The 16,997-nt window shown below is 52.1% G+C and overlaps 1 protein-coding gene across 9 annotated transcripts in view; it reads left to right on the top strand.

Annotated features, from left to right (window-relative positions):
• SLC2A9 (solute carrier family 2 member 9) overlaps positions 1–16,997 on the top strand; it is a 262,594-nt gene that overhangs the window by 157,362 nt on the left and 88,235 nt on the right. For all 9 annotated transcript variants that reach the window (XR_015250599.1, XR_015250598.1, XM_025921820.2 and 6 more), the window contains one exon: positions 9,111–9,298. Coding sequence is in view for 7 of the 9 variants with exons in the window: in XM_025921820.2 (XP_025777605.1) it covers positions 9,111–9,298 (188 nt within the window). In the remaining 2 variants the exon portion in view is untranslated. The remainder of the gene's footprint in view (positions 1–9,110; positions 9,299–16,997) is intronic.

Below are 16,997 nucleotides of genomic sequence, written 5' to 3' on the forward strand. Positions count from 1 at the left end.
GTCTCAGGCTCCGCTCTCAGGGACCCTAGTGCTGACCACTGGCAAGTTGCATCTCTCTTCTCACCTGCAGAGTAGGGACCCTGCGGTGTCTCCTTCAGGGGACGGTTATGTGAAAGTTAAATAAGAAAAGGCCTATGAAGCTTGTGGAACGGTGGCTGGCCCAGAGTGACCCTCAGCAAGGGTTAGTCAGGATCGCCGCAACATTGGACTTCATGGTGATGAGACCTCAGAAAGAGCTTGGAAAACAATGTGGATCCAAATGAAAGACGGCAGCAAGGCTGGCTGAACCTAACGCATTTGGAAATTGGAATTGTCTCGCAGTCCCTTCTGCTAGGAATGAAGCGTCTGGGAAGGGGCACCTGCAGCGGGAAGATTCCCGCCTTCCCAGTGGCACTCAGCTGTTTCTGCAAAACCATGAGACAGGGTTGCCTTTTTATATTTTAACAACCATAATTCAGCCACTGAAACTCTTCATTTGGAATATTTCAATGTGTATTTATTTTTGAGAGACACAGAGACAGAATGTGAGTGGGTTAGGGGCAGAGAGAGAGGGGGACACAGAATCTGAAGCAGGCTCTGGGCTCTGAGCCATCAGCACACAGCCCGATGTGGGACTCGAACTCACGGACCATGAAATCATGACCTGAGCCGAAGTCGGACGCTCAACCGACTGAGCCACCCAGGTGCCCCTTCATTTGGAATATTTCAAAACAGAAAGAGTTTTTACAGCGGTTTGCAGAGGGTTTGTTTGGGAGTTTGAACCGGCAACACGTGTGCATCCCTTGGGGTCCCAAGCAGCACAGTGGTGGCGCCTTTTCCACAGGGTGACCTCCTTTGAAAAGCTGCTACTTTCTCGCTCTCCTTAGAATGTCACCTTTACCTTGAAGAGGTCGGTGACTCATGTCTTAGTTGGTGGAACCTCGGCTAGACAGCCCACTGTCGTGAGGTCCTGAGGCTGACAACAGGCTCACACCTGGGACAGGGGGGGCTGCTGAGCTCCTGTCTTTGCACACGCACCTCCGTTTTACCCTAATCCGGGCCTTCTTTGGAGGATCCTGTATAAGCCGCCTGTACATTTATCAGGGTTAACTCAGTTAAAACCAGACAGTACCGTTCCCAGGTCCTCTGACCCGTGCATTGGACAAGTAGGCGGAAATGTATCACTCTGTGCTGAAAGCAGAGGTGAGGGGCACCCTGCCGGCTCCCCCTCGTGGTGGAGCCCCCACCAGCCTTATGTGGTCCCTGGGAAGGCTCCAGGATCAGTCCGTAATGCAGTGCTGTGACAGTACAAACAGGACTTCCCTAGTCTTCTGCTACATTCCCCGCTTTGGATCCTAGTGCTGTTGGTATTGAACTCAAACTTCAATCCCAGGAGCTGCTGAAAACTAATGTTTCGGTGAAACCTCCCAGTTTCAGAAGCCCTGAGGTGTGCTCCTCTCAGAAGAGGGGGTGTGCGCTGTGCCAGGCACATGGCTGCAGAGGGTCATGGCCCCCCGCTCCACCTGCAGCCCCTGTGCCTGCCTTGTCACAGGGCCCCTCGGGGCCACAAGAGGGACGTCTCCAGGCTGCCGCGCGCTTCACTCTAGCAGGAGGCGATAAACGCTAGCAGGGTCGATCGGGGACAGTGGCGACCGTAACACAGCGCCACAAACTGGGGACTTCAAACAACAGGTGTTCCCTCCGGTTCTGGAAACCAGATGTCCAAAGTCAACCTGTCCTCAAGACCCGCTTGCTTTCCCAGCTTCCAGTGTTTGCCTGCCGGCCTTAGCACCCTGTGGCTGTGGCTGCCTCTGTCCAGGCTCTGCCTCCGCCCTCACGTGGCTGTCTTCCCTGCGTGTCTGTCTCTGTGCCTCTTCTCTCCTTCTTATCGAGGGCCCACCCTACTCCAGGGCGACCTCATCTTAACTGAAATACTTATCACATCGGCAAAGACCCTGTTTCCAGATAAGGTCACGTTCATCATTACCAGGTTAGGGCTTCAACATATGTTTATGGGGACACCGTTCAACACCCAGTAGAACCCCGTCAGACTAGAAAGGAAGAAAAGGAGAATAAAGTGGGGGTGTGGCAGGTGCCTCCTGGGATAGTTAACAGACCCCTGGTGCTCCCGGCCCACTGGGAGCAGCAGTGGCACTTCTGAGGACTTGGCGTGTGCTGACGTTTCATCCCGCAGACAGCCTCGCCGCAACTGTGTCCATTTTACAGATGATGAAACTGAGGCACAGAAACAGGAAGTAACTCACCTGGCCTCAGATGAGGTGACAAGGGGAGAAGTGAGGATTTGAGCCCCCGGCAGTGTGGCCGCAGAGTGGGGGCCCTTAACCACCCCATGACACCATAACACAGCTGGTCACAGGGGCCGGCAAACGACGCTCGTGCTATGGCAGGCACAGTGCAGGGTCAGGCACTCGCTCTGACCCCCCGGATCCCGAGGAAACAGAGGTGCGGGAGGCGGGCCCAGGTGCCAGGCTAGGGGCAGCAGAGGCTGGACAGAACCCAGGTCAGTCTGTGCTCCCCGCCCACCTCCGCCTTTCCTCTCTGCCGCACACCTCTTCCAATTTTTTCCCTGGGGGGGGGGGACACGGAGGGGGGCGGGTACTGGAGGGCCTGACTGGGGCTGCAGTCCGCTTCCAGCTCTTTCTCTGAGCTGGCCAGGCACGGGCACAACCTCAGACACCACCTCCCTGATCTGGAGACTTCAGGGATGCGAGTCAGACCCGTCGAGAACACCTGCTCTTCTTCCTGTCTTTGTTTCGTGTTGCCCGTGTGAAGCTGGGCGGGCAGAACGTTGGGGCTCGGCCCTCGGCGATCGTGAATGAAAGAAGCTGGACTGCACCGTGTCCCGCTCATCACCCATTTCCCCAGTCGGCACACCAGCCCAATTCCAAATCCCCGAGGCCATCCAAGCTCCGGCCGGGAGCAGGCTCCCAGGCCTGTCCAGTGGAGGTCGTGGCCCGTGTCGTCCACAGAGTATAGCTAACATGTGGCATGTGAGCCAGCACCCTGCTCTGCCAGACTCCGCCCTGACCCAGCACCTACACCCTTCCCCACTGGACAGGGAAGACGACCTCAGGATCCGTACCTGTCGAGCTCCGGGCAGCCGTGACCGCTCAGGCAGAATTAGATGCCAGGATGGTCCTGTCCTCCGTTCTGGTGCGCCTGGACAGACGCGACCCGGGAAGGAATTGCCAACAGGCCAGACTGACCTTTAGGGAGGAAGTCCGTGGGCCCCACCCCAACAGGCATCCCCCCCCCCCCCCAACTGCCATAGGACACCCAGTGAGCACTTTCCAGGGCTGGGCGCCTCTCCAGGTGCATGGCCCCCACCTGGTCTGCAAGCCAGAGTCTGCCAGCCAGGCATTATTAGGGCACAGAGAGGCTGAGCAGCTCAGCCGTGGTCGCCCAGCCAGGACATGGCATAACACAGGCTCCAGGCCTAGCAGCCGGGCTCTAGAGCTGTGAGCCTAAACACCAGGCTTGTGGCTGCTCAGCTGGAGTTTGTGACCCCTGTCCCTTCCAACCCCTCCCTCCCAGACCTCAGACAGCACAGGGCAGACACACCCCCAATTTTCCCTTATTGGGTTTTGCATAATGCTGGCTTATCCCCCGCAAAGGGGACAGTATGTGTTTTGCATCTGCAGTGAGCCAGGCTCTGGGCTGGTGCTCTGCAGCGTCACCCCAAGGAGCTGTCCTAATGACCGGAGACCTAGGTGACCTCAGCTCCACCTTGCAGAGAGATCACATGCTTTTCCCATGCCACACCAGAAGTGAGTTGGGGGGTGGGGGGTGCAGCTGTCTAATTAAAACAGTTTTCTGTGGCTGTTCTAACAAATTACCACAAACCTAGTGGCTTAAAACAACACAGGAATAGATGAAAGAAACTTGGTACTTACTTAGTGGTTTGGTTTGAGCTGCCAGATCGAGACTTTTTGGCAATTCCTTTAAAAAAGTACCAATTTATTATCTTAAACTTCTCGAGGTCAGAACTCCAAGATAGGTCTCACTGGGCTAAGACCAAGGGGCTGCAGGGCTGCATTCCTTCTAGAGGCTCCAGGGGAGAAGCGTTTCTTGCCCTTTCCGGCTTCCAGAGGTGCCCCATTCCTTGGCTGGTGGCCCCTCCTCCACCTTTAAAGTGTATCCCCTCCACGCTCTGTTCCCAGCACATCCTCTCTGACTCTGACCTCCTGTCTCCCTTGCACAGGGATGACGCTGGGCCCACCCAGACAATCCAGGATAACCTCCCTATCACAGGATCATTATCTGGATCGTATCTGTGGCCCTAGAAGCTAACATATACACAGGTTCTGGGGATTAGAATATGGACTTGTTTGGGAGGACATTATTCTGCCTACCGCGGGTTCTTTCTGCTTTTCAAGGTGTCCCTTCAAAGACAAAGATAGCAAGCAAACTGTGATATTTGCCTCCACCCTCTGATCAGTGTCCTCCATGGGATTCTCCCTCCAGCCATGGGGACAGCCTAGATTCACTCCCTCTGTGACACATGTCACATAAAGTCAGAGGAAAATTTCCTGGTGTACTTCCTCAGGTGCTCCAGCAAATGGATTTAGGAACTATGGAGCAAAACAAAGTTAAACGGGTGTCTTTGTGCAGGACTTATCAGAACGTTTATTATTCTGAGATAAAGTTTGAACCAAGAGATAGAGCATACAGTGACACTAAACTTCTTTGACCGAGGAATGTTATTCCGTGGAGCTTCTCTGGGAGTTGGCATCCCACAAAATGCACGTTGGGAAACGTGAGTGACTTTGAAGGGGACGCAGCCTCTTCAGGGTCTATAGCTTTTGCTCCTTTCTCCGACTCCTACACTTGGCACACTGCCTGGAGCCGATACGTGCTGAGAATTGGCTCTGGGCGGGGCCGCAGTTTCTGTCAACCAGCCCTGAGACTGTCCCTGTAAAAAACCGATGCTTCCTCCCCAAGCAAGGGTTGTGCGTTCCTTCGGACCGATGGGAGTCTGCCATCAGCCCGGGGCGCCTGAAACACAAGTGTCCACCAGTCGGCAGGGCCTGGCAGAGCTAAACCACTTTCCCCCACACGTCCCAGACGGTGGTGGGGCCGGTCTCAGGTGGGCCTCGAGGCCGAGGCAGTAAAGGATTCAAGGCCGTGTCTCCACGTGACCGCAGGAGCGTGGCTTCCGGAGAAAAGAGGGCGTTAGACTTTACCGCAGGAAGCCGCAGACCGGAAGCAGTCCGCCCCCTTCCCACCCGCAGGATTCTGTGGCCAGCCGGGTGCCACGGGTGGGCCGGGTCACGGCGAGGTCCTCCCGGTATCGGCGGAGCCCTGCGGGGGCCTGAAGCCCGGGAGGGTCTCCCACCCCGGATGGAGCCTGTGCCAGGCGCCCTTGAGGCGGCAAGCACATGCCCGGTGCCCTGGCAGCCTGTGTGCGTTGCCCCGCGGGGTGGCTGAGGGCTGCGGGAGCCCGTCGCCTGTCAGCCGCACTGCGCTCGGATGCTGGTTCCCTCACTGACTGCCTTCTGTCACGCTCACTGCCGTGTCCCTCTGTTCCTGTCCGCCGCGCCACAGCCCCACTTCTGTGCCCGTAACGTGCCCTCCCCTGTCACCCCCAAGTCTCAGTGTTTGCTCTTTATTCGAAACACGTCACTGGAAAACACACTTGGTGCCCGGCTCTGCAGAGAAGAAATAAAACAACAGCGGCAACCGTTGTTCATCGGACACCATTTACGTGCCAGGCACTTCACATACGTTGTTTTCTATTCTCAAAAACACCCCAGAGGTAGGTTTTATGGTTTCCGTTCCATGGAAGGACAGCTCAGAGAGAAGCAGCCGCTGCCTAGGGTCACACAGGTCACGCAGGAGGGCAGGCGACTCTGACCCTGCGGCCCACACACTTCCCAGGGTACCCTCCTGCTTGGGGGCATCACGGGGTGGGCATGGCAGCTGCGTGGACACGTTGTCACGGCCAGGAGTGAGGAGAAGGTGCTTAGCCGTGACCGGGGCTGGGAGGGCTTCCGGAAGACATGGCTGCTGAGCGGGTCCCGGCAAAGAATGTTCCAGACAGGCCACAAAGTGGCAGAAGGAGCATGTGTGAGGCACAGAGGCGTGTCGTGGGGGTGGGTGGAGGTCCTTCTCAGTCAGGACAGATGGGAGGGGACAGTCTCGAGGTGGAGGGGCTTGTGGGCAGGGCCTCCACCGGGCAGAGTGAGTTCGGGTCCTGCTGGCTGGGGCAGGACAGCGAAGGCTCGAGTGCAGGAGAAGGTCGTCTTGGCGGGTGGAGACCGGCATGAGGAGCCCACAGAGAGGTGCTGAGACTGAACTGACACAGGACCTGGGGCCTGGGAGGGGCACACGACTCGAGAACAGGAGGGTGGCATCAGTGGGGCTTGGTGACAAGATGAGACCTGTAGGCAGGTCCTCCATCCTGTGCTCTCACGTGGCCCACCCCTCCCTCACTTCCCACCAGGGGAAATCAGGGAAAGCTTCCCGGAGGAGAGGGTATCTGAGCTGAGGCCCAAAGAACAAGGCTAGTCAAATGCAGAAAGGCCAAAAGAACGTTCTGGAGAGAGAAAAGAAGTAAAAGTACCCGTGTTTCTCCTGAGTGCCGGGATATGTGAGGCAACTTGCTGTCTTTTGGCTCCCTGCTCAAGGGCCCTCTCTCTTCTGACAGCACGAATGCACCCCTCCCTGGTGCCCCTCAGGACTCCAGCTCGGCTTTCCTGTTACTGCTGTTTGCTGTTTTCAAAAGGACATTTGTGAGCCCCTTGCCAGAGGATACATATGGGGTGGGAAGGACCCCAGAACTGAATCCCGCGGGGCCATAATTATGAGGAGTGATCGCCAACAGAAAGGAGTGTAGTGGGGCAGGTGGGGAGGGGGGAGGTTATCTGGAAGGTAGGGAAGCGCACAGGGGCCAGGTCCTGCAGGGGAGAAGGGCGGTGGGCTGGCTGGGGTAGGACAGGGCCTGCTCTGGTGTGACGTCCTCCTGGGAGGAACCAGAAGCCTGTTTGAAACGGTGGTTCTGAACTGGCGACATTTGGCAGTGTCTGGAGACATTTTCTTAAATTATTTTGATCATTGAGGGCGCCTGGGTGGCGCAGTCGGTTAAGCGTCCGACTTCAGCCAGGTCACGATCTCGCGGTCCGTGAGTTCGGGCCCCGCGTCGGGCTCTGGGCTGATGGCTCAGAGCCTGGAGCCTGTTTCCGATTCTGTGTCTCCCTCTCTCTCTGCCCCTCCCCCGTTCATGCTCTGTCTCTCTCTGTCCCAAAAATAAATAAACGTTGAAAAAAAAAAATTAAAAAAAAAAAAAAAATTATTTTGATCATTGAGGGGCGCCTGGGTGGCGCAGTCGGTTAAGCGTCCGACTTCAGCCAGGTCACGATCTCGCGGTCCGGGAGTTCGAGCCCCGCGTCGGGCTCTGGGCTGATGGCTCAGAGCCTGGAGCCTGTTTCCGATTCTGTGTCTCCCCCTCTCTCTGCCCCTCCCCCGCTCACACTCTGTCTCTCTGTCTCTCAAAAATAAATAAACATTAAAAAAAAATGGGGGAGAATAGGCTATAGATTTCTCTTTTATTTTACATGGAAAGCATGTATTTCAGGGAGGAGAGAGAAATATTTTCCTGCCCTCAGACTTCAGGATTACTTTATCATATGAGTGTTGCATTTTGAACTTTGAGGAAGTATTAGCAAATACTGTAGTTAAGTGAATGACATGGAAATGTTATTCATTCAGCTACTTCTCCCGTTTATCCTTAATAAAAGCTAGCAAAAGTATTAAATCATAGCTTATTAAAGAAACATTCTGAAGCAGTTTTCAGTGTACTGTTGGAAATAACACCCCAGAGTCTCACGGGCTTGCTTTTTGTAGAATCTGGAGTAAGTTTTAACAGCCTTTTTGTTTTGTTTTGTGTTTTTGTTTGTGTGTGTGTGTGTGTTGGGGGTTTTGTTTTGCTACTTAAGAAGAGCAATTTCATATGCCCTGTGCTGTAGTGCAGTGTTTTTAAGGATGATGCCCACTGTGTCTGGAATGGACTGTCCACGGGAGCTGCCACCACGGCCACCTTTCTCTGGAGGAGGACAAATGTCAGAGCACTGAACATTTAAACCCGTGTTCTGAAAGCATCTGCTATTATCTGATTATTATGCTGTCAGGGGTCTAATCCATAAGCCCACCTTTATACATATATATGTGGAAGTTTGCACCATTAAAGGCTTAGTCAGAAATGGCAGGTTCGCTGAGGCTGGAAATTTGCAGTGTTCAGCCTGGAAAAGGCCCAAGTCACATGGGCAAGTTTGAATACTGGGAAGATTAGCCCTTTGAGAGTATTTCCACGCAAGGTTCCTGTGTCTCAGAGGGTCATATGGAAAGGGCCCTGGAGGTCATTTAGTTCAGTTCTCCTTCCGATGACAGAATCTCCTCCCAGAATCCTGGCCAAGAAGCAGGCAGTCTGACCATCTGAGTGCCTCCAATGAGGAGAGCACACAGGTCCAGGCAAACAGGAGGTGCTCAGTAAATACTTTTCAAAGGAATACGTCCTGTGTGTGAAGCTCTGAGCCCGGGTTTAGTGTATATACGTCATCCGGTTACTATAGCAGCCGTGTGAGGCAGGAATGCTTACAAACCACGGACAGATGCACTGTGGTAGCAGGGGATTTGAACCCAGGGCCCCCAGGAGACCAGTGTTTCCTCCTGGCTCTTCTCCTAGCCAACCAGGTGACCTTGGGCAAGTCATTGCACATCTCTGGGCCTCTGTTTTCCTATTTTTTTTTAAGTTTTTAAAAATTTTATTTAAAATTTATTTTTGAGAGAGGGGCAGAGCGCAAGCAGGGGAAGGGCAGAGAGAGAGGGAGACACAGAATCGGAGGCAGGCTCCAGGCTCTGAGCTGTCAGCACAGAGCCCGACGTGGGTCTCGAACTCACGAGCCACGAGATCATGACCTGAGTCGAAGTCAGGTGCTGACCTGACTGAGCCACCCAGGCGCCCCTGCTCTGTTTTTAAACAAAGGCTCGGGACTCCTCGGTTTCAAAGGCCCCTGCCAGCTCTGTCCCTGACAAGGCGTGTGTCTGGGTGGTGGGACCGTCCACTGCAAACATCCTAATCCCTCCTGAAAGTCTGTGATGGTCCCTGTGTGCAGCCTTCCGAACCTTCCTGGGCAAAGAGGATGTCTCCCGAGAGGTGGAGGAGGTCCTGGCAGAGAGCCGCTTGCAGAGGAACATCCACCTGGTCTCCGTGCTGGAGCTGCTGCGGAGTCCCTTCGTCCGCTGGCAGGTCATCACTGTGGTCATCACCATGGCCAGCTACCAGCTCTGCGGTCTCAACGCGGTGAGCGTCCCTGCGCAAAGGGCGGTACCAGGGGGAGGTGACCGGGGGGGTTGGGTGTCAGGGCTCGGGACTCGGTGCCTGGATCCGGTCCTGGCTCTGCCACCTGCACTGGCTCTGCGCCATCAGGCAGTCACGTGATCTGATCGAGCCTCAGTTTTGTCATCTGTAAAATGGGCTGATGTAATAACGAAAGAAAGAATCCATGCAAAGTGTTCAAAGCAGCAGCAACACAGTCACCCCTTAATAAACACCATTGTTTAATTTGGTGATCCCGAAAACTCGTGTTTCTTAGTAGAGTAGGAGTTAGGAAGCTGTAAGTGAGAGATGATTTAAATAAAAGTACTCTTGGCTGGGCTGGCTTCAACGTGCGACTTTGGTGTGAGAAGACCTCAGGCTTGAAAGGAAAACTTTCCTGGGGCCTGAGTTAACGTGGGCAGGGAGATCGGGCAGAGGTGGGCGGAATCTTCTGTGAAGTTCCCCAAACCCACGGACAGACGCAGCTGGCCCCTTCCCTCCTGGTGGCTCCTGAGGGTAGAATCCAAGAATCCCAGGACCAGGGAACAGGCTTGGGATCGTTATCATTGCTGCTTCTGGAAAATAATGGGTTGTGTCGTGCAGTGGTGAGTTCCCCATTTACGAAGGTGTGCAAGCCAGCTGGCAGGGCAGTGTAGAGGTAGTCACATAGCTCAGGAGAAGTGTGGCGGGTCCAGGAGGAGGAAAAAGGGGCCCTTCTAAAGAGCCCCAGATAAAATAGCTCCATAAGCCCGGCATCCCCTAAAAGTCGGCATGGGAGTGTCTGGGTATGTAGGGGGAGGTGACATGAGATGAGAGGGAGGCGTCCCTGTCCAGAGAGGGCAAGGTGACAGCATGGAAAGTTACAACCACAGTGTTTTGCCTCATTTGAACCACGCTTGATTCTATTTTTGGAAACATTGGGATGAGCTGAAGTCGACTTGCAACTTACTTATTTTTACCTTTTTCCTTGGTCTGTTGAAAGCCAGCGAAGGAGGAGGTGCCCGGGGCAAACAGCATGGCCTTGGACACCGCCTGCTGTTTCCTGCACTTTGCAGCTCCAGGCTCAGAGCCACCCTCCCTGTTCTGAGAAGGTAGAGAGGGAGCGTCTCCGTTTCCTCAAGCTAACATTTGGAGTCGTAAAAGCCACATATGGAATCTGTATTCAATGAGGCATTTGGATCGAGAGCCATGACATTTCTAAACAGAATTCTCTCCTCTCCCGGGACATAAATTTCTGATTTGCGTTCCCTATAAAACTTCCTGTATAAATCCCCCTAGGGTGTGTCTGTAAACCCTGCTGCACAGGCCTAGGATGGGGAAAAACCGTGTAGTCCGCTCTGGGGACCAGCGGTAGTGAGGTCTCAGCTCGGGGCGCCCCGCCCTCCTCATACTGATTGCCTTTCGTGTCTTTTTTTTATTGTCGTGAGCGCATTTGACACGAGATCTACCTCCTGAGCAAACGTCTAAGTGGGCACTGGAGTCTTGTTAACTGTGGGACGGGCTTTGCACAGCGCATCTCCAGAGCTCGTTCATCTTGCTTGACGGGAGCTCCGTACCATTGATTATCAGCTGCCCGTTTCCTCCTCCCCCAGCCCCTGGCGACCACCACTCACCCCGCTCTCTGCTCCTGTGAGTTTTTCTGTTTTAGACCCATCGTGTAAGTGGAAGCATGTGGTACCTGTCCTTCTGTGACCAGCCCACTTCCCTCGACGTAACGTCTACCAGGGTCACCCAGGTTGTTACAGGTTGCAGGATTTCCTTCTTTTCTTACTTTTATTTTTTATTTTTTTGAGGCTGGCTAATATCCGTCTGTGCGTACACGTACCACATTTCCTCTATCAGTTCATCCATCAACAAACACTTAGGATGTTTCCACGCCTCGGCTGTTGCGAATAGTGCTGCACTGGATGTGGAGTGCAGACATCTCTCCGAGATCCTGATTTCAATCCAGACCAAAACCCGGAAGTGGGATACTGACTCATGTGGCAGTTCGGTTTCTAATTCTTTGAGGACCCTCCATACTGTTTTCCATGGTGGCTGCACAAGTTTCCATTCCCACTGACAGTGTTCAAGGGCTCCAATTTTTCCACATCTTCACTGACACTTTTTTTTTTTTAAATAATGGCCATCCTAACAGGTGCAAGATGATATCTTATTGTGGTTTTGATTTGCATTTCCCTGATGATGAGTGATGTAGAACATCTTTTCATGTGTCTGTTGGCCATCTGGAAGTCTTCTTTGGAGAAATGTTCAAGTCCTTTGCCCATTTTTAAGGGGGGGCTGTTTGGAGGTTTGGTGGGGGGTTAGTTTGGTTTGGCTTTGCTATTGAGATGTAGGGGTTCCTCATATATTTTGGAGATGAACCCCTTATCAGATACATGGTTTGCTAATATTTTATTCCATGCTGCAGATGGCCTTTCCACTCTGTCGATTTTTTTTTCTTTTCTGGGCAGAAGCTTTTTAGTCTGATATAGCCAGTCTTGTTAATTTTTGCTTTTGGTGTCGTATCCAAAAAAGACCAATGCTATGAAGTTTTTCCACTACGTTTTCTTCTAAGACTTTCATAGTTCTTATGTTTAAATCCTTAATCCATTTTGAGTAAAGATAAGGGTCCAATTTCATTCTTTTGTACGTGGATATCCAATTTTTCCAACACCATTTGCCGAACTATCCTTTTCCCATTGAATGTTCTTGGCACCCTTGTCCAAGGTCAGTTGGGCATCAATGAGTTTGTCTCTGGGCTCTCTGTTCTGTCCCATTAGTTTGTGTGCCTGCCTTTATGCCAGTATCACACTGTTTTAACTACCGTCACTTTGTAATATCTTTTGAAAAGAGGACATGGGATGCCTCCAATTTTGTTCTTTTTAAAGATTCTTTTGGCTCTTCATTGTCTTTTATGGTTTCATATGAATTTTAGGATTTTTTTTTCTATTTCTGGAAAATATGCCATTGGGATTTTGATGGGGATGGCATTGAAGGCATTGAATCTGTAGATCATTTTGGGTGGGGTGGCCATTTGGACAGTATTAAATCTTCCAATCCATGAATGGAATATTTTTCCACTTATTTGTGTATTTAATTTCTTTCATAATGTTTTATAGTTTACAGTGTAAAAGTCTTTCATTTCCTTACTTAACTTTATTCCTAAGTATTTTTTGATGTTATCATAAATAGAATTTTTTTTCATTTTTTTTAACATTTATTTATTTTTGAGAGACAGAGAGAGACTGAGCACCAGCAGTGTAGAGGCAGAGAGAGAGGGAGACACAGAATCCAAAGCAGGCTCCAGGCTCTGAGCTGTCAGCACAGAGCCCGACTTGGGGCTCGAACTCACAAACCATGAGATCATGACCTGAGCTGAAGTCAGACGCTTAACCGACTGAGTCACCCAGGAGCCCCTAGAATTATTTTAATTTCCCTTTTGGATAATTCATTGTTAGTATATAAAAACATGACTGATTTTTGTATGTTCTGTATCCTGCAACTTTACTGAATTTGATTATTAGTTTTAACAATTTGTGCGTGTGTGTGTGTGTGTGTGTGTGTGCGCATGCACATGATCTTTGGGGTTTTCTACATATAAGATCATGTCATTTGCAAACAGTGATGCTTTTACTTCTTCCTTTCTGAATTGGGTGCCTTTTCTTTTTCTTGTCTAATTGCCCAGGCGAGGACCTCCAGTACAATGTTGAACAGAAGCGGCGAGAGCAGGCATCTTTGTCTCGTTCCTGATCTTAGAGGGAAGACTCTCAGTTTGATGAGTGTGGTGATATCATAATATGATGTCAGTGGAGTAGGACGTTAGCTCTGGGCTTCTCCAGTATGGCCTTTATTATGTTGAGATAATCTTCATCTATTTCTTGCTGTTTTAGGATTATTTCTAATCTTTACGTCAGAAGTAACACTTGTAGCTTGGCATGCTGAATTTGACATAGAGCAACATGCTCTGGCCCAGTATCCAGAGGCCTGACTTTCTGTCTCACTGTGGCCACAAACCTGCAGTGGGAAACCTAGGCCAGTCACTTCCCCTCACCCAGCCTCTGTCTGCTCAGCTGTAATAATAATAAAGCACACCTTCACTTAGGACTTATCATGAGCCAGAAGTTGTCCCCATGGCAGTCCTGTGAGTTACACAGCACTGTTAGGCACAGAGACACTGGGAGACTTTCCCTAAGTCACATAGCTACAAATGGTAGAAAGGGGATTTGAGTCCCAGCCATTTGGGCACAAGGTTTGGCTGCTTAAGCCCTGAGCAGGGAAGGCCCCTAAGGCCCCCTTAGAGCATCCCCATATGGGACACTGGACTGTGTCCCCAGGTCATCCGTAGGCAGCCAGCGAGACAAGTCTTACCTCTTCTGTTTTATGTACAAAAGGACAAACACTGGTTAGCAGCAATCTCGCTGTCAGAGCCCAGCTGTCCTGGGCCCCGGTCCAGACTCTGCCCCTGCAGCTCTTGCCCCCAAATCCAAATATTGCATGAGGCCAAGAAAGAATGCTAACACAGATGAAAATCTTGAAATGCCCTTCACAACTTGCTTTATTCCCTTCTTTTTGCCAGAAATTATTTGGGGGATGTGGTCTGTGGTTTAAGATGTCACAAATACTGCTAGGTATGTCCCATTTATCACTTTATTCCAGCCCCAAATGTCCTGCAGGAAGTGGTGCCATCCCCATTTTGTAGAGGAGGAAACTGAGGTTTACAGAGGGCCAAGGACATGCTCAGGGTCACAATAGGAGGGGTGCCCGTGCTGTCAAACTCACACATCCTGGTTCCGGGTCTTCTGCCCTAGAGCCCCTGCCCAGGCTTGGCCAGCCCATCTCCTAAGAGCCAGGCACCTGCACTAAACCAGCAGCTCTCAGCCTCAGCACCGAGCACACTGGGGGCTAGAAAATTCCTTGTCCTGGTGCAGGTGGCGGGGGAGCTGTCCTGGGTACTACAGAATGTTCTGCGGCATCCCTGGCCTCTGCCCATTAGATGACAACCTACCCCACCAGTTGTGACAACCAAAAATGTCTTCAGATATTGCCAAATGTCCCCTGGGGTAAAATTGCCCCCAGTGGAGAATTACTGGGTTAAACCAACGTTACAAATTGCTCAGTACATTTTTGCTAACAGAATCAATGAATAGATTCCACAAAGCTTAGAAATCAGGCAAAAGTTGGATTTAACATTTAATTGTTTCTAAATTCCTTTTCAGCACTGGATTCTTTTTTCCTCCTTCTCACAATGGCTTTCAAATTCCCTCCTCTAAAATTAGACTTAAATCCTTCATTTTATGCAGCTGCCTTCTTCCTGAACAGTTTGTTGCATGAAAACCAGACTTGTGTGTGAATGTTCAGTCTCTCACCAGCAAGGAGCCTCCTGGTTACAGACTCCCTTCCCTTCCCTGGGGTGGTCACAGCAGCTCCTACACCCACAGCTGTCCCTCCCCTCCCCGTGACTGTCCTCGTGAGGGAAGGCCACCTTTCGTGGTCCCTGTGTCTCCAGCACCCAGAACTGCCCATGGCACATGGGAGGCACCTGAACACTGGGAGAGAGGGGGAGAGGTGAGAAGAACAGGGGCAGGGAGGGGGCTGCTTCCATCAAATGCTTGGGTTGAGAATTGGACCGACGCCATTGTCACACCTGCTGCAGGAAAACCAGTTTTCTTGAGACTTCCTGAATGTTCTGGAATACCCAGGATTATAGTATCCTTATCGACACCTGGGGTTGCCCTTCCTTCCTCTGGACTCCTTCCCTCTTGAACAGAGGAAGCCAATCATACCGACTCATCTGGGCCTCAGTTTCCTATTATGAAAACGGGGGATATTAATGCTTAGTCTGCAGAGCTTCTGTGGGGGGTGATAGGAAGTTATGTACGTGGAACATGTCACAGATGGTAACCGTTGAGCTTACGTTCCATCTCCCCTCCCCTTGCCCTTATCAGCAAGACTGTTTCTAACGCCGTGTTCTTCCCTCTCTCGATGCCACTCTTTTGCAAACTTGGCTGCTCCCACCATGCGGTCTTGGCTGGGAAACAAGGCGCTGGAGCTTGTTAGAAATGGACGCAAAACAAGAGTGGAGAGGCTCAGGGCGCAGGCTGCAAATAAGTCTGGTGATGCCCATTCTGGACCCTCGGCAGCGTTTCACAGCCTCCCGGGTTTGTCCACTTGGCGGGTGCCCAAGCGTCACAGCATTCCCGGGCAGCTGTGTGTCCCTCGGGCCTGTCACCTGTACAACTGCTGTGTAACGCCTCCCTTTGCTGCTACACCAGATTTGTGAGGGCAAGGACACGTGTGTGCTGTTCCCCTGTGTGGTGCACCTGCCGTGCCTGACAGAGCACCAGACGTCCCCTCCATAAAGAACCAAATGGCAGGGAGGCAAGGCTGGGAGGGTGGAGGGAGGGAGGAAGAAGGCCTTAGACATGATGCCTTCCCCCGGGGGAGCCCGGAGCCCTCTGATGGTCTATCTCCTTTGTCGACCCATCGTCAGGAACGCTGCAGGCCAAATCCTGTCTTGCACAAAACTTCTAATCACAGGTTGAGAAGCATTGTAAATAGCTTTTGTTTTTGAAGTTTCTTCCCAAATAATGTCCTAATTCAAATTAGAAGGATTGAATGTTCTGTTACCTCCGTAACTGAGACCCTTCACTGAAAGGATTTGCGATGTCCCCAGATGGGGAGAATGCTGCACGGAGGCCCTTTGCGTGGCTGCCCCAGCGTTCTGGTCAAGAGGACATGTCCTGGAGTCCGTGGTGTTCAACCCCCAGCTCTGAACTTGCAGGCTAAGGGGAAAGTTGCCACGACTGCTCCGTGCCTCAGTTTCCCCAGCTGTAAAGTGCCCCCCCCCCCCAAATGATGGCACGAAGATGGACGAAAGGATGTCTATAAAGTTCTCAGCACAGAGCTGCCCTGCCCTGAGACCCTGGGCGCCTGGTTTCCAGCCCACACCCCCAACTCCCAGCCCTGGAACCCAGGTTAGAAGCTTAACCCCTCTGCCCTTGGTCACTGAGATGTGACTGGGGACATGACTCAAAGGCGGTATCAGCTGGTTGAGGGCTGGGTCAGGGCGGGGTTATGTTTTTACCTGTAAAGGAAGGAGCAAGATAGGAAATCCAACACTCTTAGAAAAGCTTTTAAAAGCTAGCATGTTCTGGCCACCCTTAAAATTTGAGTCCTTATTTTGTATCTTTCTGGATTTCCAAATAGAAAGAGTGAAGGGATTGGGAGGAAGCCCCTCCTTGCTGAGTGCTGGAGGCGCCCCATCAGGTCATCCAGCGATGCTCATCAGGGTGTGAAGTGGCCCAGGAGAGGCGGGGGAGTCACTTGCTCATTCCTGCACATCCATGGTCAGGTCCAAGGGGCCCTGATGGCAACGAGGGGTGACACTTGAGCTCTGGATGCACCAGCTCTGCGAAGACTGGGGTCTGGGCTCTAGAATTGTCTGGAGAGCAGGGGGTCTGCTTCTCTTTGCTGCAGAGCATGTTGTTATCCTTTCCCAGGATGCACCTGCTCCCTTCCAGCCCCCGATGGAACCCCCACCCCATTCCACCTCAGGAAGGCAAGCAGAGGCAGCAGAGAGCAGGAAAGGATTGGAAGGACCTGAGCCCACATCCCAGCTCTGCCACTCTTGGCCGTGTAGCCCTCACTGGGCTGAGCCTCACTTTCCTCATCTGTTAAATGGGGGCAAGACACCTACCCCACT

The sequence above is a fragment of the Puma concolor genome, chromosome B1 (genome assembly GCF_028749965.1).
Source record: "Puma concolor isolate L17-30 chromosome B1, mPumCon1.1.hap2, whole genome shotgun sequence".
In the NCBI taxonomy this organism is placed as follows: domain Eukaryota; kingdom Metazoa; phylum Chordata; class Mammalia; order Carnivora; family Felidae; genus Puma; species Puma concolor.